At 43.0% G+C, this 23,373-nt stretch overlaps 1 protein-coding gene across 2 annotated transcripts in view; it reads left to right on the forward strand.

Moving 5' to 3' along the window:
* mavs (mitochondrial antiviral signaling protein) overlaps positions 1 to 23,373 on the forward strand; it is a 63,480-nt gene that overhangs the window by 30,264 nt on the left and 9,843 nt on the right. For both annotated transcript variants that reach the window (XR_011885818.1, XM_072256685.1), the window contains exon 6: positions 23,178 to 23,265. Coding sequence is in view for 1 of the 2 variants with exons in the window: in XM_072256685.1 (XP_072112786.1) it covers positions 23,178 to 23,261 (84 nt within the window). In the remaining variant the exon portion in view is untranslated. The remainder of the gene's footprint in view (positions 1 to 23,177; positions 23,266 to 23,373) is intronic.

A 23,373-nucleotide genomic window follows, 5' to 3' on the forward strand; every position in this document is an offset into this window, starting at 1 on the left:
CGCCTTTGAAAAGCAATGAGTTCTTTCTGGGTAGAAGGTCCACGAATGCTGGTCATGTCATAAGGATCATGGGTTTTATAATTACCCGGGAAAAGCCTATAGGTCTGGGATAATTTAAAATATTTTACAGTAGCCTTTCTATGAAGTAACAATTAATATTCAATCAGATGCATTTTTTAAAATACAGAAACATAAAGGCAAACTAAAAGAATGATGGTGGATCTCATTGAAACACATTGAATATTAAAAGGCCTAGACAGAGTGGATGTGGAGAGGATGTTCCCTGTCAAGAGGGGAGTCTAGGACCAGATGGCACAGCATCAGAATGCAGAGATGCCCCTTTAGAACAGAAGAGGAGGAATTTCTTTAGCCAGAGGGTTGTGAATCTGTGGCATTCATTGCCTTTTGGAGGCCATGTCGTTGGGTATATACAGTGCCAATGAAAGGTATACACCCCCCCCCCACACACACACACACACAGACCTTTTCATGTTTTATTGTTCTGCAATTTTGAATCACAGTGGATTTAATTTTGGCTTTTTTTGACACGATCAGCAGAAAAAGACTCTTTGTGTCAAAGTGAAAATAGATCTCTGCAAATGACTTAAATTAATGATGCCCCCTTCAAGTCATTGTGTTAGTAGATGCACCTTTGGCAGCACTTATAGCCCTGAGTCTGTGTGGATAGGTCTGTATCAGCTTTGCACATCTGTACACTGTAATTTTTCCCCTTTCTTCTATTTCAAAACCACTTACGCTCTGTCAGATTACATGGGGGTCGTGAGGGAACAGCCTTTTTCAAGTCCAGCCATGAATTCTCAATTGGATTGAGTTCTGGACTCTGACTTAGTCACTTTAGGACATTAACTTTGTTGTTTTTAAGTCATTCCTGTGTACTTTGGCTTTATGCTTTGGTTCATTGTCTTGCTGGAAAACAAATCTTTTCCCAAGTTGCAGTTCTCTTGTAGACTGCATCAGGTTTTCCTCCAGGATTTCTCTTAATTTTGCTGCCTTCATTTTACCCTCTACCTTCACAAGTCTTCCAGGGCCTGCTACAGTGAAGCATCCCCATGGCAAGATGCAGCCACCACCATTATTGACAGTAAGGATGGTGTGTTTTTGATGATGTGAGGTATTTGGCTTATGTCAAACATAGTGTTTAGTCTGATGGCCAGAAAGCTCAATTTTGGTTTCATCAGACCGTAGAACCTTCTTCCGGTTGACTTCATATGCCTTTTGGCAAATTCTAGCCGAGATTCCATGTGAGTTTCTTTTCAACAGTGGCTTTCTCTTTGCCACTCTCCCATAAAGCTGCGACTGGTGGAGCACCCGGGCAGCAGTCCCTGTAAATCCTCTAGAGTTGTCATAGGTCAGCTGGTGGCCTCCCTGACTAATCCCCTCTTTCCACTGTCACTCAGTTTTAGAGGATAGCCTGCTTTGGGCAGATTTACAGCTGAGCCATATTCTTTCCACTTCTTGATGATTGAACTGTACTCCAAGGGATATTCAGTGACTTGAAATTTTCTTGGATCCATCTTCTGAATTGTGTTTTTCAATACCCTTTTCACAGAGCTGCTTGTAGTGTCCTTTTGTCTTCATGGAGTAGTTTTTGCCAGGATACCCACTCACCAATAGTTTGACCTTCCAGATACGTGTGTATTTTTATTAAATTCAATTGTAAAACTTTGACTGCACATGGTGATCTCCATTTAACTAATTATGTGACTTCTAAACCAATTGGCTGCACCAGTGATAATTTGGTGTGTCATGTTAAAGGGGGTGAATACTTATGCAATCAATTATTTTGTGTTTTATATTTGTAATTAATTTAGATCACTTTGTGGAAATCTGTTTTCACTTTTACACAAAAGAGTCTTTTTCTGTTATCGGTGTCAAAAAAGCAAAATTAAATCACTGTGATTCAATGTTATAAAACATGAAAACTTCCGGGCGGGGGGAGGTGGTGAATACTTTTTATAGGCACTGTATAAAGCTGTGATGTTGATAGATTCATGATTAGTAAAGGTGTCTAAGGTTACAGGGAGAATGGGGTTGCGAGGGATAATGAATCAGCCATGATGGAATGGTGGAGCAGACTCAATTGCCTGCATGGCCAAGTTCGGTTCCTATGCCTCATGGTCTTGAATTGGCAAAAAATATGAGCAATTGTACCTGAGACTGGAGGCCTGCAGGAAGAATGGGATTGGAACCGGCATGACTGCATCTTAGGAAGAGCAGAAACCATTGAATAGGGACAGTGGTGGTAGTTCTCTGTGGTAAATGTAAGATCATTAAACAGTCCCTGCTCTTTGAGAAGACAAAGTATTTCTGATAATGGTAATCAACAGTAAGTCTATTATGAGACACCAGACTGTGTGGATCTGAAGAGTGGAGATCTATTTTGATTAGTAAAGTGAGTGAAATCTTCTGGACTCTATTTGAGACCATATATGGATATCAATTTTACCTGAGGATTTGAGGGACAGAGCTAAACATGCAGAAGAAGGATCTGCAAGGACACAAACACCACATGGAAACCAGGGAGAAGTGAATACAATGTCACCTCTGCTGAAGAAACTCCACAGGCTGTGACCTCTTAGTTATTGCCTGTAATAAACATAGAACTGAATAAACTCGTGATCTAGTAAAAGCACTACCATTTGCCGCTCACTTTTTTTCTTGTTCACTGTCTTGCACTGACATGATTCAGTAATTGAAATAACTTCAATTTCAGTGAGCTGACAAAACAGCCAACAAAAGCAAGATGCTCCTGTTTCAGCCGTATGATTGATGGGAGTTCTTTATTCTAACAGCGGATCTGAATGTCACAACCTCATTTACTGCCCATTCGTTTGCTGATGGGACATGGTAATCTCTTCAGGGTGTGAGCTGAGACATGTAACAGATTCTCTGTCCTGTTTTTTTAAATGAAATGATTTTGTTTTTCTAAAGTTACCTCATGAATCCCATGCATATTGAATTCAGTTTCTCAGCTTGCCATGTGGGATGTGGTTCCCTTTGTTCAAAGTTCAAAGTAAATTTATTGCCCTGAGATTCACATTCTCTGGCACACTTCAGTAAAATCAGAGCCATAATCCATCTGATTCATCGGAATATTAATTTAAAATCTATGTAGAAAGTAAGTAAGTCCTGATGAAGGGGACTGGCCAAAAATGTTGACTCTTTATTTCCCTCTCTACCATAAATGCTGCCTGACCTGCTGAGTTCCTCCAACATTTTGTGTGTGTTTCTCTGGAGTTGTAACATCTGCAAAACCCCTTAGACTAGAAGACACAGGACCAGAATATGGTCATTTGGCCCATCAGGTCTGCTCCGCCATGTCATTATAGCTTATTTATTTTCCCTCTCAACCCCATTCTCCTGCCTTCTCCCCATAACCTTTGATGCCCTTACTAATCAAGAATCTGAAAAGAATCCACTTAAATATACCCAATGACTTGGCCTCCACAGACATCTGTGGCAATGAATTCCACAGATTCACCCTCTTGTGTCTAGGAAAAGATTTCTCTCATCTTCTGTGCTTTGGTGGTTCACAGTCACTCCAATGCAGCTGCTGGAATAGTATGTGTATTTATACGCAAGGTCCAGTAATGAAGGTAATTCAATCAATGCCGTTCAACTGCTCACATGGTGACAGTCCAAAGTCGTGTGAAGAACAAACACAGTATAAACCAAAGTGGAGGTGAATCTGGACCCTGAACATCTGCTCTGGATCTTTTCGTTGCCAACTACCGACGGGACATCAACTGTCTCGACTTCACCACTGATCCCTCTAATTCCAACCTCACTGCTTCCAAATGCTCTGCTCTTCTCTCCCTCTGCACTAATCCTAACCTCACCATCAAACCCATGGATAAGGGGGGTGCTGCAGTAGTCTGGCATACTGACCTCTACCTTGCTGAGGCCCAGCGATAACTGCCAGACACCTCCTCTTACTTACCCCTCGAACAGGACCCCACAAAGGAGCACCAGGCCACCGACCTTATTAACTCTGGAGATCCACTGCCACCAACCTCATAGTTCCCACGCACCACATCTCCCATTTCTACCTCCTACCCAAGATCCACAAACCTGCCTGTCCCATTGTTTCAGCTTGTTCCTGCCCCACTGATCTCATAGCTGCATACTTAGACTCGGGTTTTATCCCCCCAGTTCAGTCCCTTCCTGCCTACATCCGTGACACATGCTCTTGATCTTTTCAGTGATTTCAAATTTCTTGGCCCTGAGCATTTTATTTTCATCAGGGATGTCCTGTCTCTATACACCTCCATCCCACATCAGGAAGGCCTTAAAGCTCTCCATTTCTTTCTGGACAAAAGACCCAACCAGTTCCCCTCCACCACCTCTCTCCTCTGTCTAGCAGAACTTGTCCTTACTCTCGATAATTTCACCTTTGGCTTCTCCCACTTCCTTCAAACAAAAAGTATAGCCACGGGCACTCGGATGGGTCCCAGCTATGACTGCCTGTTTGTCGGCTACCTGGAACAGTCTATGTTCCAAGCCTACACTGGTGACCATCCTGCACGTTTCCTACACTACATCGACGACTGCATTGGTGCTGCTTCTTGCACCCATGTGGAGATCATCAACTTGATCAACTTTGCCTTCAACTTCCACCCTGCCCTCAGATTTAATTGATCCATTTCTGGCACCTGTTTCCCCTTTCTTGATCTCTCTGCCTCAGTCTCCAGAGATAGCTTATCTACTGATGTCTGTTATAAACCCACGGGTTCTCACAGCTACCTGGACTATACCTACTTCCACCCTGCTACTTGTAAAAACGCCATCCCCTTCTCTCAATTCCTCTGTCTCCACCGCATCTGCTCTCAGGATGAGGCTTTTCATTCCAGAGTGAGGATGCCTTCCTTCTTCAAAGACAGGGGCTTCCCTTCCTCCACCATCAATGCTGCCCTCAACCGCAGCCCTTCCATTTCATGCACATCTGCCCTCACTCCATCCTCCCACCACCCCACTGGGATAGGGTTCCTCTGTCCTCATCTACCATCGCACCAGTCTCTGTGTGCAGCACATAATTCTCCATAACTTCTGCCATTTCCAACAGGATCCCACCACCAAACATGTAAGACAATGAAACATAGGAGCAGAATTAGTCCATTCAGCCCATCGAGTCTGGTTTGCCATTCCATCATGGCTGATCCCAGATCCCATTCAACTCCATACACCTGCCTTCTCACCATATCCATTGATGCCCTGACCAATCAGGAAACAATCATTTTCTGCCTTAAATATACACAAAGACTTTGCCTCCACTGCAGAGCATTCCACAGGTTTACTACTCTCTGGCTAAATAAATTCCTCCTTACCTCTGTTCTAAATGGTCATCCCTCAATTTTGAGGCTGTACCTCCCACCATAGAAAGCATCCTCTCTACATCCACCCTATCGAGTCCTTTCAACATTCAGGAGGTTTCAATGAGATTGCCCCGCTTTCTCCTAAATTTTATTGACTACAAGCCCAAAACTGCCAAACACTCCTCATATGTTAACACCTTCATTCCGGAAACATCTTCATGAACTTCCGCTGGACTCTGTTCAATGACAACACATCCTTTCTGAGATATGGGGCCCAAAACTATTGACAATACTCCAAGTGCGGCCTGACTAGTGTCTTATAAAGGCTCAGCATTACCTCCTTGCTTTTAGATTCTATTCCTCTTAAAATAAATGCCAACATTACATTTGCATTCTTTACCACAGACTCAACCTGTAAATTAACCTTCTGGGAGTCTTGCACGAGGACTGCTAAGTCCCTCTGCGCATCTGATATTTGAAGCTTCTCCCAATTTAGATAATATCCGCATTATTGTTCCTTTTACCAAAATGCATTATCATACATTTCCCTACACTGCATTCCACCTGCCACATTCTTGGCCATTCTTCCAATTTGTGTAATCCCTACTGCAATTGCATTGCTTCCTCAGCACTACCTACCCCTCCACCTATCTTTGTATCATCCACAAACTTGTTGCAAAGCCATCAATTCCATTATCTAGCTCACTGATAAACTGTGAGAAGTGTCAGTACCTCCAGTTGAACTTTGTCTTTTCGTGTGTTTTCCCCCAACCATCAGTCTGTGGTTTTATATTGCCATGTGCTCTTGTTTGTTTTCATGCCCCATGTGCTCCTGTCCCTGCTCCTGCTCTACTCCGCCTCTCACTTGTTTCTCATTATTACCTGTATTGCTGCCACTTCTGTCTCATTGTGCTCCACCTATCATCTGCCTCTCCGTTTATTGCTCAGTGTATTTTAGTCCTGTGTTTTCACCTGTTTGTTGCCAAATTGTGCCAGTGAATTTTCTGGAGCCTTTCTAGCATTCATATCTGTACTCTGTCTGAATATTGACTCTGCCTGTTTCCCTATTCTGGTTTTTGGATTTCTCTGGATGTTTTGATCTCTGCCAGAACTTTGATGCAGACTTTGTTTGTACATTGGGATTTGTTACTCAATTAATATCACTGTGTGCACAGTACTGGGTCTGTGATTGGATTCCTGCTTCAGCGCCCTGATAGAAAAGTAGCAGTCCCAATACTGACCCCTGAGGAACACCACTAGTAACTGGCAGCCAACCAGAAAAGGCCCCTTTTATTCCCACTCCCTGCCTCCTGCCTGTCAGCCATTCCACTGACCATACCAGTATCTTTCCTGTAATGCCATAGGATTTAAATCTTCTTAAGCAGTCTCATATGTGGCACCTTAACAAACATCTTCTGAAAATCCAAGTAAATGACATCACTTCCTCTCCTTTGTCCACCCTGCTTGTTACTTCCTCGGGGACCTCTAACAGATTTGTCAGGCAAGATTTCCCTTCACAGAAACCATGCTGACTTTGACTTACTTTATCACTAGTCTCCAAGTAACTCAAAACCTCAACCTTAGTGATAAACTACAACACACTTTCCCAACCACTGAGGATAGGCTAACTGGCCATTAATTTCCCTTCTTTTGCTTTCATTCCTTAAAGAGAGGAGTAACATGTGCAGTCTTCTAGTCCTCTGGGACCATTGCCAGAATCAAAGAGATTCTTAAAAGATCCTGACCAATGCATCCGTTATCTCTTCAGCAACCTCTCTCAGGACTCTGGGATATAGTCCAACTGGTCCAGGTGACTTATCCACCTTAAGACCTTTGAGTTTGCCAAGCACTTTTTCCTTTGTAATAGCAATGGCACTCACTCCTACTCCCTGACACTCATGGACCTCTGGCACACTGCTAGTGTCTTTCACAGTGAAGAAAGATGCAAAGTACCCATTAAGTTCATCTGCCATTTCTTTGTCCCCCATTACTACCTCACCAGCATCATTTTTCAGTGGTCCAATATCAACTCTCACCTCCCTTTTACTCTTTATGTAACTGAAAAAGCTTTTGGTATCCTGCTTTATATTAATGGCTAGTCTGCCCTCATATTCCATCTTTTCCCATATAGCTTTTTTAGTTGCCTTTTGTTGGATTTTAAGTTTCCCATAATCCAACTTCCAACTCACTTTTACTACCTTATATGCCCTTTCCTCGGCTCTTATGCAGTCCCTAACTTTCTTTATCAGCCACGATTGCCTACCCTTCCAATCTGAGCACTATTTCCTCTGTGGGTCATACCTATCATGTGCCTTGTAAACTATTCCCAGAAACTTCAGCCATCTCTGCTCTGCTGTCATCCCCACCAGTGTCCTCCTCCAATCCACTTGGGCAAGCTCCCCTCTCATGCCTCTTTATTGCATTGCGATACCGATACATGTGACTTATGCTTCTCCCTCTCAAGTTGCAGTATGAATTCAATCATATTATGATCAGTGCCTCTGAAGGGTTCCTTTAAATTAAGCTTCCTAATCTCTCCCTCCCTCCCAACTTTCTGCTTTCCACACGTATTGCCTCCTACACGGTTCCCTTATTCATTTGTCCCTCCATACTAATCTCCCTCCTGGCACTTATCCTTGCAAAGGGAACAAGTACTACACCTGCCCCTACACCTCCTCCCTCACTTCCATTCCGGGCCACAAACAGTCCCTCCAGTTGAGGCGACACTTCACCTGTAAGTCTGTTGCGGTCATATACTGTATCCGGTGCTCCTGGTGTGGCCTCCTGTATATCGATAAGACCCAACGTAGATGGGGAGACCACTTTACCAAGAACCTACACTCTGTCCACCAGAAAAAGTGGGATCTCCCAGTGGCCACCTATTTTAATTCCAATTCTCATTCCCATTCCGACATGTCTGTCCATGGCCTCCTGTGCTGTCATGATGAGGCCAGGCTCAGGTTGGAGGAGCAAGACCTTCTTGTCTGGGTAGCCTCCAACCTAATGGCATGAACTTCCAGTAATGCAACCCTCCCCCTCCCCCTTCACAATTCCCCATTCCCTATTTCTTCTCTCACCTTATGTCCTTACCTGTCCATCACCTCCCTTGGTGCTCCTCCTCCTTTTCTTTCTTCTATGGTCTTCTGTCCTCTCCTATCAGATTCCCCCTTCTCCTGCCCCCTATCTCTTTCACCAACCAACCTCCCAGCACTTTACTTCACCCCTCCCCCTCCCAGTTTCACCTATCCCCCATCTTTTAACCCTGACTCCTCATCTTTTTTCTCCAGGTCTTGAACCTGAAACCTGGACTATACTGTTTTCCATAAATGCTGCCTGGCCAGCATTTTGTGTGTGTTGCTTGGATTTACAACATCTGCAGATTTTCTCTTGTTTGTGAACTGATGAACCCACTACTCCACGCACAGAAAGTAGATGTTACAGATTCTCTGGATCTGCATGAGGAGATGGCTTGTTTTTTGGGTTTCATTTTGAGTTCTCAAAAACAAACATATTCATTGGATGTGACAAGATATCCGAAGCATAACTTTTTAATATGTGTGCCCGCTGGGTACTGGAGATCACACCTCAAGGAAACGGTGATAGAATCATAGAGCACTACAGAACAGATACAGGATCTTTGTCCCATCTATTCTGTTGTGCCAAAGTGTTATTTTGCTTAGTCCTGGATCTGGACAATAGTCCTCCGTATCCCTCAGGTCTTTGACATGAAGCATTAATCATCTTTCTCTTCCCATCCATCGGGCCTGATCTGCCAAGAAACCACATCACTTTCTGTTTTTATTTCGGACTTCCATCATCTGCATTTTTTTTTCTTTTCACAATATCTGAGAGGGCTTTTGTTCTAGAATTTCATTCACAGAAAAAAAAATTAGGGCTTTGTAAAAGGTTTCTCAGGAATTGTCTCAGAGGAGGGATTTTCTCGGCTGAGTATAATGTTCGTGGAAGGAAAATTTGAGTTGAGAAGGTCAGTGGCTGACAGATTCCCTCTGTGTTTGTGTGTGTACATATGTGATATGAAGTTAAAGGAGGGAAGACAAGTAACATCTTTCAACAAATGAAAAAAAACTGAGAGCACATAATGCTGAGATGTTGAAATGGCTGGCATGTCTTCACTGTGGTTAGCGTAACACAGCACCTTCGATCATGGTTCAACTCCAGCTGCTCTCTGTGAGGTGTTTGGCTTTCATAAATCAATGTACTGAGGACAAGAGTTGGGATGTTATGTTGAATTTGTATAAGACATTGCTGATGTCCAATTTGGAGTATTGTGTGCAGTTTTGGTCACCCACTGTATCTGCAGGAAATATGTAAATAAGATTGAAAGAGTACAGAGAAAAGTACAAGGAAACACACACACAAAATGCTGGAGGAACTCAGCAGGTCAGGCAGTATCTGTGGAATGATCAAACAATTGACATTTCGGGCCAACACCCTTCTTTAGGACAAGTATTTTTTTTTACAAGTTTACAAGGATGTTGCCGGTCTTGAGGACCTGATCTATAGGGAAAGGTTGAACAGGTTAGGACTTAATTCCCTGGAATGTTGAAGATTGAGGGGCGATTTGATAGAGGTATATAAAAAGATGATTGGTATAGAGAGGGTAAATGCAAGCAGGCTTTTTCCACTGAGGTTGGGTGAGATTAAAACTAGAGGTCACACCTAAAGGGTCATCCGAGTCATTCAGAGTCTTCCCCGAGCAGAAGCTCTGGATGAACCATGGATCCACAATCTGCTATGGGCTAGTTTAGCGGTATTCAAATCTGGCAATCAAGAAAGTTACATGAAGTCCAGGTACGATCTCCAGAAATACATGTCATGGGTGAAGTGGCAATTCCAGACCAAACTTGAACAATGAAGGATGCTTAACAGCAGTGGCAGGGCTTCAATGCTAACATCTCTTACGAAGTGAGATCAAGAGACATAGGTTACAACAGGCTTTTGCTTACAGATGAGATCAATGCATTTTATGCTCGATTTGACTGGCAAAACATAGAGGAACCATCACAAACTCCCACAGCCCCTGATGACCTTGTGATTTAAGTCTTTGAGGCCGACTTGAGAATATCCTTCAAGATGATGAACCCACAGAAAGCATTCAGCCTGGATGGGGTGTCTGGCCAAGTACTAAAGATCTGCACTGATCAACTGGCTGGAGAGTTCACCGAGATCTCTAACCGCTTGCTTCAGAAGTCTGTGGTACCCACCTGCTTCTAGCAGGCTACAATTATCCCGGTACCTAAGAAGAATGTGGTGACATGCCTCAATGACTATTGCACTTACATTCATGGTGATGAGGTGTTTTGAGAGGTTGATGACGAAACATATCAACCCAAGGATCAACTTGGATCTGCTCCAATTTGCCTACCGGAGCAACAGGTCCACAGCAGATACCATTTCCTTGTCTCTTCGTTCAACCCTGGAACATCTGGATAGCAAAGGTGCATACATCAGGATGCTCTTTAACGATTACAGCTTGGTATTCAATACTATCATTCCCTCTAAACTAATCAATAAGTTTCAAGACCTGCATTTAGAACTGGTGAGATGCCGCGTAATGAAAAGTGATTTGCAGACCACATGTATTCCTGTACCATAAGCCCGTTAGAACTGTTACTACTGACAGGAGAAGGGGTGAAGGCAGGTCCTGGCGCCTTAAAACCAGTGCTTAGGGTAGATGGAGCTCGTCAGCATGGGAAGCCAGTCCATCTAAGAGAGGGAAAACTCTGATTTCAAACCTCTGCTGCCTTGTGGCTATACCCACTGATGGGAAAGGCTTCGGGAGTAAACTCTGAGGACAAATCCGGAGCTGGAGTCCCTAAGGCAGTCCGACGTTGCCTTCAACCTCGTTCTGGCAACTCCTGCGACGACACTGGTGCCAAGCTGTATCGGCCCTTGCCCTTCCCTCGGACAACATTAGTGGCATGGAGAGGGGAGACTTGTTGCTTGGGCAACTGCCGGTCTTCCATACAACCTTGCCCAGGCCTGCATCCTGGAGAGACTGAAGCAAAACTTTCCAGACGCAGATCCATGGTCTCGCGAGACTAACGGGTGCCATCATTATGCAATTAGATCCTCAGATTCCTCACTTGCAGACCCCCATCAGTTTGGATTGGCAGCAACATCCTCCACAATTTCCATCAGCATGGGTGCACATCAAGACTGTGTGCTTAAGGCTGATTTATACTTCTGCGTCAACTTGACGCCGTAACCTACGCAAGTGACCTACGCGTGTTGTGAGCATTTATACTTGTGCATTGGTGTGTCTGTGTCGCTCTGCAATTTGCGCATGTCACGCATGCGCACACACCTGCCCGTGCAAGGCTTCATGGTCATGGTAGTTTTTCTCGGGGTAAACAAGAAGCGAGCATCTTTTATCGTAACAGCAGAATGTGTTCTCCATAATTTCGGAGGTCTGTAAAGCTTTATGGAAAGCATTGCAGCCCAAGCTCCTTCCCTGCCCTTCAGTCACCCAATGGGAAGCTATTGCAGTGTAGGAAGAAATGCGTTGCTACCAAGCGGACCAATCACAGCTGTTGCGGTCTGTGTTGCCACGACGTGTAGTTACATTTTGGAAGAGGTGCGTGTCAGGCTACGGCGTAGGGATCCGCATAGGTACTGCGTAGGGTTTGCGGCTACGCTGTACTTACAGCGTCAAGTTGACGCCGAAGTATAAATCAGCCTTTAGTCCCCTGCTCTATTCACTTTACACTTATGACTGTGCTGCTAAGCACAGCTCCAATGGTATATTTAAGTTTGCTGATGACACCAGTATCATTGGCCAAATCGAAGATACTGTTGAATCAGCATGTAGGAGGGAAATTAAAAATCTGACTGAGCGGTGCCACAACAACAACTTTTCAGTCAATGGCAGGAAGACCAAGGAGCCGATTATTAACCATGAGTACTAAGATTTGGCATGACATTTAAAACTATGACAAACCTCTATAGATGTGTGGTGGAGAGTATATTGACTAGCTGAATCACAGCCTGGTATGGAAACACCAATAACCTTGAAGAGAAAATCCTACAATAGTGGTGGATATAGCCTAGACTAACATCGGTAAAGCACCAGTCCCCCCAACCACCACTGAGCACGTCTACTTGGAGCATTATCACAGGAAAGCAGCACCCATCATGCTCTCTTCTTGCAGCTGGTGCAGGAGCCTCCGGATTCACACCATTAGATTCAGCAACAGTTACTACCCCTCAACTATCAGACTCCTGAACCGTTCACTCAACTTCACTTGCCCCATCACTGAACTGTTCCCACAAACTATGGACTCACTTTCAAGGACTCTTCATCTCATGTTCTCAATATTTTAGTCAGTTTATTTATTATTATTTACTTTTTTTCTTTTATGTTTGGAGTTTGTTGTCATGCACTCACTGGTTGGGTGTGGTCTTTCATTGATTCTATTATGGTTATTGGATTTACTGTTTGCCCACAAGAAGATGAATCTCAGGGTTGTATATGGTGACGTTGATAATAAATTTACTTTGAACTTTGTTCTTTGAAAGGTGAAATGTTGAAGGGGAACATGAGGGGGACCTTTTTCACTCAGAGAGAGAGGAGAATGTGGAAGTGATGGGTGTGGGTTTGATTTCAACATTTAAGAAAAGTTTGGATAAGTACATGAATGGGAGGGGTGTGGAGGGCGGGTCGATGGGAGTAGGCGGAAAATAGATTGGCCTGGATTTGACAGGTCAAATGGCCTGTTTCTGTGCTGTAGTTCTCTATGACTCTCTGACTGTGATCACAAACACATATAGAGGGAGTCAAGGGATATGGGGTTAGTGTAGGAGAGTGGTACTGAGGTGAAAAATCTTCTGCTCTGTTTTGTAAGTTACAAGGAATATAGTAGTCTGCCAATCAATTTTCATCATGTATCAGCTCACCCATTCTAAATCAGAAAGTAAAGATTTCAAATCCTGCTTCAGAGATTTTGACATAATTATGGCCTTTATGCACAGAGTTGACATCCGCAGGATGTGCAAGAAGTGTGGGAAGTAACCACTGTTCAATGGTAGTACTGGTACTTCTAACCCCAAAGGTTTTGCCTCAAGGCTCACTCCAGAGTTCTCCACCAAATGCAGACAGAAGGACCAGTTCTGAGTACAGACTAGTCTACTGGGAGGTAGGGAAATCTTACACCTTAAATCTGTAGATCCCTCTTGATATAATGTGTCTCTACAGCACTGAAGTAGTCCAAAGAGAAAAACTTCCCATGAAGGCCACTGCTAAATTGACCCTTACTTTGTTGGAGAAGTTTGCTGCAACTCCAGACTCCAGTGACATGATGGGTGTCAAACAGCACCTGCTGTCTAAGCCTCTGCTCCATGTTCGAAGGCCACTGACGTGGATGGGAGATGAAAGACAATCCGTAGACGTTGGCCTGTCCCATGTTGCTGGGTCCTGGAATTGGGTGTCCGTGTGAATGGAAGGCAGATGGATCTGGGTCTGTACTTGCTGGAGTTTAGGAGAATGAGGAGGGAGTCCCATTGAACCCTATCAAATGTTGAAAGGCCTAGATAGAGTTATGTGTTGCAATACAATTCCATGTTGTGAAATTCTTCATTTCAGGCCTTTCTGGATGCCGTCATTCAGTCATGGCTTAATTGTCTGCTACACTTCAATGTCAAGACCCTGAACTCTCATTGTTCCTTCTCTAAAACTTTCCACCGCTCCTCTTTCCTTTAATGATACTTTTTAAAACTTAAGACAGGGACAGAGAGGGGAGTTATGGGTCAGATCAGGGTTTAGGGACAGGATGTGGAGGAGTTAGAGGTCAGGCCATAGTCTAGGCCTCTGCTGTGCATTTGAAGGCCAGCAACATGGGCAGGTGACTGGAGACACAAAGGCTTGTCCTAGTCTTGGAGGACTGTCTGTGTGTGTGGGTCGGTGTGAGGTATGAAAGGGGTTTGTTTTTGGTGGTGTTATTTTGTTGCTTGTTGTGTTCTAATTTGGTGTTTTCTGTGTTATTCTGCTGAGCATTGTGGGCATGCTGTGTTGGCAGCAAAATGTGAGGGAGCACGTGCGGTCTGCCTCGGAACATTTTTAGGCTGTGCTGGTTGTTATCACAAACGATGCATTTCACTGTATGTTTTGTCGTACATATGATAAATAAATGATTCTCAATCTGAATCTAAAGACATAGACCATAAGGCATAGGAGCAGAAGATACCAGCATCATCCAAATTACCTAATAAAGTGACCACGGAGCGTATGTTCCTGGTCTTCTACTGCTGTAGCTCATCCATATAACCATATAACAATTACAACACGGAAACAGACTATTCTAGTCTTCTAGTTCTATTCTACTCGGCCCTTCTAGTCCATGCCTAATGCTTACTGTCACCTAGTCCCACCGACCTGCACTCAGCCCATAACCCTCCATTCCTTTCCTGTCCATATATCTATCCAATTTTACTTTAAATGACAATATAGAGCCTGCCTCTACCTCTTCTACTGGAAGCTCGTTCCACACAGCTACCACTCTCTGAGTAAAGAAGTTCCCCCTCATGTTACCCCTAAACTTTTGCCCCCTAACTCTCAACTCATGTCCTCTTGTTTGAATCTCCCCTTCTCTCAATGGAAAAAGCCTATCCATGTCAACTCTATCTATCCCCCTCATAATTTTAAATACCGCTATCAAGTCTCTCCTCAACCTTCTACCCGCCAAAGAATAAAGACCCAACTTGTTCAAACTTTCTCGGTAACTTAGGTGATGAAACCCAGGTAACATTCTAGTAAATCTTCTCTGTACTCTCTCTATTTTGTTGATATCTTTCCTATAATTCAGTGACCAGAACTGTACACAATGCTCCAAATTTGGCCTTACCAATGCCTTGTACAATTTTAACATTACATTCAACTCCTACACTCAATGCTCTGATTTATAAAGGCCAGCATACCGAAAGCTTTCTTTACCACCCTATCCACATGAGATTCCACCTTCAGGGAACTATGCACCAGTATTCCTAGATCCCTCTGTTCTATTGCATTCTTCAATGCCCTACCATTTACCATGTATGTCCTATTTTGATTAGTCCTACCAAAATGTAGCACTTCACATTTATCAGCATTAAACTCCATCTGCCATCTTTCAGCCCACTCTTCTAACTGGCCTAAATCTCTCTGCAAGCTTTGAAAACCTACTTCATTATCCACAACGCCACCTATCTTAGTATCATCTGCATACTTACTAATCCAATTTACCACCCCATCATCCAGATCATTAATATATATGACAAACAACATTGGACCCAGTACAGATCCCTGAGGCACACCACTACACACCGTCCTCCAATCTGATAAACAGTTATCCACCACTACTCTCTGGCATCTCCCATCCAGCCACTGTTGAATCCATTTTACTACTTTAATATTAATACCTAACAATTGAACCTTCCTAAGTAACCTTCCATGTGGAACCTTGTCAAAGGCCTTACTGAAGTCCATATAGACAACATCCACCACTTTACCCTTGTCAACTTTCCTAGTAACCTCTTCAAAAAATTCAATAAGATTTGTCAAACATGACCTTCCACGCACAAATCCACGTTGACTGTTCATAATCAGACCCTGTCTATCCAGATAATTATATATACTTCAAAGTTTTTGCACCATTCTCTGTAAACTCTAGAGACTGTTGTTCATGAAATTCCTAGGAGAACAGCAGTTTCTGGGATACTCAAACCACCCCCTCTGCCAACAATCATTCCACGATCAAATCACTTAAATTACATTTCTTCCCCATTCTGATGTTTGGTCTGAACAATAACTGAACTCTTGACCATGTCAGCATGCTTTTATGAATTGAGTTGCTGTCACATGATTGGCTGATTAGATACTTGCATTAATGACTAAGTTATTAGGTAGAGGTGTACCAAATAATGTGGCCACTGATTGTAAAACTGTTTGATTATACATTAATAACTTGGATGTGAAAGTTTCTAGTTTCCAAATTGTGACACAAAATGTGCAGAACTCAATAACCTTCAGGTGTTAAGGAATTCAAGGAGACACAGACAGGCAAGTGGAATTGTCAGATAGATGGCAAGTGAAATTTGGGCACAATCCTATATGCTAATGCAATCCTGGCCTTTATAGTGAGGAGCTTAGGAAACTGTGATCGAATTTAATAAACACAGTTAAAATGCAAGTGGAATATTATGCTCAGAGCTAGGTACTAAAATTTAGGAAAGGTGTAAATGCTTTGGAGAAGATGCAGAAGAAACTTCCTAAAATTAGTTATGCCAATGGACTGGAGAAACTAGGGTAGTTCTCTTGATGAACAATATATGCAAAGCAGATAGATATTAAGGACCAGGGAATGTAAAATGAATGTGATTGGCAAAAGAACTCAAAGTCACAGGAGGAAAAGCTTTTATACTATTAGTGAGCATGGTCTGAAATGCACTGTCAGGTATAGTAATTAAAGTAGATTCCTTTGTAGTGTTCAAAAAGGAGCTGGATGTGTTTTTGAAAGAATAGACTTTGCAAGACTATGGAAAGAGGTTGAAGACTGAAGATGACCTGTCCTGGTGTTAGAGGACTGTTTATTTGGAAGGGTGGGACAGAATGTCCTGTCCTGAGATTAGAGTAAAGGACTGTGTATGTGCAAGGGTGGAACAGGAAGTCCTGTCCTGGAGTAGAGAACTGTGTGAGTATGGGTGGGAGGGAGGGAGGTCCTGTCCTGGAGTAGAGAACTGTGTGTGTATGGGTGGGAGGGAGGGAGATCCTGTCCTGGCGTAGAGGACTGTGTGTGTATGGGTGGGAGAGAGGGAGATCCTGTCCTGGAGTAGAGGACTGTGTGTGTATGAGTGGGAGGGAGGGAGATCCTGTCCTAGAGTAGAGGACTGTGTGTGTATGGGAGGGAGGGAGATCCTGTCCTAGAGTAGAGGACTGTGTGTGAATGGGAGGGAGGGAGATCCTGTCCTGGAGTAGAGGACTGTGTGTGTATGGGTGGGAGGGAGATCCTGTCCTGGAGTAGAGGACTGTGTGTGTATGGGTGGGAGGGAGATCCTGTCCTGGAGTAGAGGACTGTGTGTGTATGGGTGGGAGGGAGAGAGATCCTGTCCTGGCGTAGAGGACTGTGTGTGTATGGGTGGGAGGGAGAGAGATCCTGTCCTGGCGTAGAGGACTGTGTGTGTATGGGTGGGAGGGAGGGAGATCCTGTCCTGGCGTAGAGGACTGTGTGTGTATGGGTGGGAGGGAGAGAGATCCTGTCCTGGCGTAGAGGACTGTGTGTGTATGGGTGGGAGGGAGATCCTGTCCTGGCGTAGAGGACTGTGTGTGTATGGGTGGGAGGGAGATCCTGTCCTGGAGTAGAGGACTGTGTGTGTATGGGTGGGAGGGAGGTAGAGAGGAACTGAGCTTGTTTCTTGTTTTGCTCTTGCTGCTTTGCTGCTCAGTATGATTTTTGTGTTTTGTATTGTTCTACTGTGCATTGTGGACATGCTCTGTTGGCACCAGAATGTGCAGCGACTATTCAGGCTGCCCCCAGCCCATCCTCGGGTCGGTTGGTTGTGACTGACACATTCCATTATATATTACAATGTACAGTACATGTGGTAAATAAATCCAAATCAGCATCAGGACCTGAATCAGAGCCGGGTACCGAGACAATCGGGATTTTTCTTACATGGACACAATAGGCAGGATTGTCTCCTTCCACACTGTTACTGCTCCTTCTTGTGCAAATCCCATGACAGATGACCAGCTGTAGTCAATACCAAGAGTGAAAGTTTGGTATGGTCTCAAGTATCATAGGTTGGGGGGCTGTGTGCAGTTCAGGGTGCTGACTACATTTTGAAGCTTGTTTCAAGTGAGGTGGTTTGGAAGGCTGAGGACTAATATGAGAGCGGGGACACGGGCTGAGACCAAAACTGCACATCAGAATGAAGGCAGACTGTGTGCCGGGTGGAAAGAGCTGCAAATCTGGTTGTCATGGATACATTGCTCAGGCAGTATGAGAGTCCGCAGCAGAGTAATGATTGAGATGGCTTCTTTGTGCATATTTGTGTAAGTAACTCTCTCGATTTGATTGTCTCTGCTAACAATGATAACGTAATGCCAATGTCTGAATAACTTTAGTCTTTGATATGAACCTTTCAGTAATAAATTGCAAAGTAACAGCAATTTTCATTATATAAACCAGCAAGCCATTGTGGCACACAAGCAGGCGAGATGGTTCACATTAATGCTCGCAGGTAATATTGATGCTCACCATTAATTCTAATGATCATAATGCTGTTATTCTCAAACTCAAATGGAGAAGTTGACCTTGAATACGGAAATGACAATAGCATTCTTCAGGAGTAATTTGTAAGGAAGGGAACTGTTTATATTTATCACCATCTACTAATAGCTACAATATTAAAATATCACAACACGTCATATAATAGATCTATTTAATTAACTATATCTTGCTCTATTATTTGACTAGAGTTAAACATGATCTCATCAAATGACTGAAAATATGTTTAATATCTGGGGGAAAATCTTCAAAACAATTATTCAGAGCCATTACCTTCATTGTGTTGCTGGCAACAGAAAAACCAAAAGGGGTGAGCCAGGCTAAAAAGGTTTTAAATGAGCTTTCTGATTCACCATTTAAATTTTTTTTGAAGATTTCACCTGAATAAGAATTTATAACGATGTTGCATTGTTACCTATCATGTATTTTGATGCTCTTTGGATTGTTCCAAGTATTCTAATCCATCAGTATTGAAAAGGAGAAAGGATACCCAGTGTAAAAGATCAAGTCAAGAATCGCAGCATACGCCTTAACCCTTGCTGCATTCAATAGGCATCGCTTCCATTATTTTATAAATAAACCATTCACTTTATTCACCTACATATGACTTTCATTCAGATTTAATTTTTAATCAATGATTAGTATAACATAAGCTGTCCATACCTTACGTTAGCTGCCAACAGGATTACAACACTAATCCATGATTTTGCCAGATATCTGTTCACAGCACACCATGTTAATGTCTTAGCTGCCTATCTTATACTTTATACTTTATTGTCGCCAAACAATTGATACTAGAACGTACAATCATCACAGCGATATTTGATTCTGTGCTTCCCACTCCCTGGATTACAAATCGAAAGTAAATATTAAAAATTTAAATTATAAATCATAAATAGAAAATAGAAAAATGGAAAGTAAGGTAGTGCAAAAAAACCGAGAGGCTGGTCTGGATATTTGGAGGGTACGGCCCAGATCCAGGTCAGGATCCGTTCAGCAGTCTTATCACAGTTGAAGAGAAGCTGTTCCAAAATCTGGCTGTACGAGTCTTCAAGCTCCTGAGCCTTCTCCCAGAGGGAAGAGGAATGAAAAGTGTGTTTGGCTGGGTGGGTCGTGTCCTTGATTATCCTGGCAGCACTTCTCCGACAGCGTGCGATGTAAAGTGAGTCCAAGGACGGAAGATTGGTTTGTGTGATGTACGGCGCCGTGTTCACGATCTTCTGCGGCTTCTTTCGGTCTTGGACAGGACAACTTCCATACCAGGTTGTGATGCACCCTAGAAGAATGCTTTCTACGGTGCATTTATAAAAATTAGTGAGGATTTTAGGAGACAGGCCAAATTTCCTTAATCTTCTCAGGAAGTAAAGGCACTGGTGGGCCTTCTTGGCAGTGGACTCTGTTTGGTTGGACCAAGTCAGGTCATTTGTGATATTGACCCTGAGGAACTTAAAGTCATGTTTACATTTAATATGTATGATATTGTAAGATATGAGAAACAGACTGAGTAGCCCTATTCAACAAGATCATGGCTGACCTTCTGCCTCAAGCACAATCTCCCTGCTTCATGACCATGCACCTCGTTTCTCTTAACAGGCAGAAATACACACAATTCCCACTTTATTAGGTACAGGAGTGGGATCTGGCGTGCTCTTCTGCTGCTGTAGCCCATCCACTTCAAGGTTTGACATGTTGTGCATTCAGGGATGTTCTCTTGCATGCAGTGTTGTAACATGTTTATTTGAGTTACTGTCACCATCCTGTCAGCTTGAACCACTCTGGCCTTTGACTTCTCTCATTAACAAGGCAGTTTCTACCACAGAACTGCTACTCACTGGATGTTTTTTTGGGGGTTTTTTTGCATCAGTCTCTGTAAACTCTAGAGATCGTTGTACGTAGAAATCCCAGGAATTCAGCAGTTTCTGAGATAATCAAACCACACTGACTGGCACCAGCAACCATTCGATGGTCGAATTCATTTAGATGACATTTCTTCCCCATTGTAATACTTGGTCTGAACAACATCTGAACCTCTTGACCATGTCTGCATGCTTTTATGCACTGAGTGGCTGCCACATGATTGGCTGATTAGATACTTGCATTAATGCGGACATCCCACCCTGCAAAAACTCATTTCAGGGAGGTAGCACCATCAATTTGCGGGACACTCCCGGAACTTCCGGGAGAGGTGGGATGTCTGCAATAGAGTAGCTCCTTAGCAGCTAGCCAACTAGTTTAAATTACGTTAGCTATGCTAATGAATGAATGAAACCTGTTAAACTCACCTCAACATGTCTTTTACAGTCTTAAACCATCATGGGCAGTAGAAAAGTCACTGTTGCAAACAGTGCAGCAAGCAACACTGTCATTATTTTGACCCCTATTAGGCAGGGGTACACTTTAGGGTAGTCTGGGGTGACGTACGTTTTATATTCTCTTTTTTTGGAACACTCTGCCATGGTGCTCTTTTTCTCTCTCTCTCTCTCTCTCGTGGTCACTCTCATGCTTGCTCTCTCGCTGTCTCGCTCTCTCACTCTCTCGCTCTTGCACTCTCTTGCTCGCTCTCAAAAAAATTGATTTCCGGGATATTGTATATAATTTGTGGGCATCAGGGAGACACTATCAATATGCGGGAGACTCCCAGAACTTCCGGGAGAGGTGGGATGGCTGTTAATGAGCAAGTTATTAGGTACATGTGTACCTAATAAAGTGGCCACTGAATGTATATTGACCAGTAGTTGGAAATGAACTCATTCCTTAAATCTTCATAATCCTCTGAGGTGGAGAATTCCAAAGATTCACCTCCTTATTTGTGAAGAAAATACTTCATATTTCAGTCCAAAATAACCTCCACCTCCTTCTGAATCTATTACCACCAGTTCCATTCTCTTCAGTCAGCTGGTAAGTCCTTGCATCAAGCCTGTCGATTCTCTAAGAATCTGCACCTTTCAATGAGATCATCTTTCATTCTTCTAATTTTTAATGTGCAATTTTATGATTTTCATTACTAAAAATTTGTGATTATTGAACAACAATATAAAACTCAAATTCACTCCCACTCCTCAATACAGGGGTATAGATAGAATAAATGTAAGCAGGCTTTTCTCCACTAAGGTTAGGTGGGACTGCAACCAGAGGTCATGGGTTAAGGGTGAAAGGTGAAAAGTTTAAGGAGAACATGAGGGGAAACTTCTGCACACAGAGGGTCGTGAGAGTGTGGAGCTAGCTGTCAGCACAAGTGGTGCATGTCAGCTCGATTTCAGTGTTTAACAGAAGTTTGGATAGGTACATGGATGCAGGGGAATGGAGGTCTAAGGTCCCAGTGCAGGTTGAAGGGAGTAGGCCATTTAAATGATTCAGCATAGACTAGATGGTCTGTTTCTGAGCTGTACTTTTGTATGACTCTGTATCCCACTCTTCCAGCCTCCAAGCATTATGTTTGCCATATTTTAAATAAGCTTATAAGATTCTGACATTTCCAATGGAAAATATGTAAACTTGTCAGACTATAATCACACTATTTTAATAGTCAGTCAGTATAAAACAACTACAGATCTGACACAATAACAAAAAATTCTCAGCAGGCCAGAAGATGATTCCTGTGGAAAGAGAAACAGCAACACACACAAAATGCTACAGGAACTCAACAGGTCAGGCAGCATCTATGGAAAGGAATAAAGAGTCGATGATTCATGCCAAGACATTCACCAAGACTCTTTTCCATAGATGCTTTATTTTATTTATTCCTTGCCATAGATGCTGCCTGACCTGCTGAATTCCTCCACCATCTTGATTGTGTTACTTGGGATTTCCAGCAACTGCGGAATATCTTTTGTTAAAGGGAAACAGAGTCTCTGCCTTACAACATTAATTATTTCCCTTTCCATGGTGGCTGCCTGACTTGATGAGTGCTATTACAGGAAAATTCTAGTAACTTTCAGCCCAATGAATCATCTTTTGGAAGAAGCATTAAACTATCTGGTCATCAATCAAATTCCATTAGCTCCCTGCTTCATCTTCCAGCGTCCTTTCTACAAGGAGCATTTTAGCCTGCAGCAGCTTTCATGTTACAATTGTGCCAGACAGCAGCATGGAGCATGAGTTAACTGGAACAAACTGATCTACACATGTTCAACTTTTTGACAGGTAGACTGGAAATGCCCAAACTTTTGCAATTGCTCAACAAAAGCAAGATAGAGCTGCATTTTGCAATCAGTTCTCCAGTAAAATGAAGATGATTGCACCAAGTAATTTGTTTTCTTCATATTGTCTGCTCATAGTTTGTTATTTGAAGATGTAATCTCACAATAAAGTGATGTTACAGCATTATCAGATTGAAGAAAAAAATGATTAGATTCATAAACACAAAATACTCTGCAGATGTTGGGGTCAAAGCAACACGCTGGAGGAACTCAGCAGGTCAGGCAGCATCCGTGGAAACGATCAGTCAACGTTTCAGGCTGGAACCCTTCGTCAGGACTAGATTCAAATCCTCAATGTTCAAATTAAATTTATTAGCAAAGTACATATGTCGCCAAATACTACCCAGAGGTTCATTTTCTTACAGGGATTCGAGATAGAACGGAGACATACGAAAGAATCAATAAAAAGCTACACACAAAGACTGACAAACAATGTGCAAATACAATGAAAAAGTAAGTAAGTACATAAATAATACTTAGAACATGAGTTGTGAAGTCCTTGAAAGTGAGTCCATAGGTTGTGGAATAGTTTAGGGCTGAGCTGAATGAAGTTATCCACAC

The sequence above is a fragment of the Mobula birostris genome, chromosome 4 (assembly GCF_030028105.1).
Source record: "Mobula birostris isolate sMobBir1 chromosome 4, sMobBir1.hap1, whole genome shotgun sequence".
In the NCBI taxonomy this organism is placed as follows: domain Eukaryota; kingdom Metazoa; phylum Chordata; class Chondrichthyes; order Myliobatiformes; family Myliobatidae; genus Mobula; species Mobula birostris.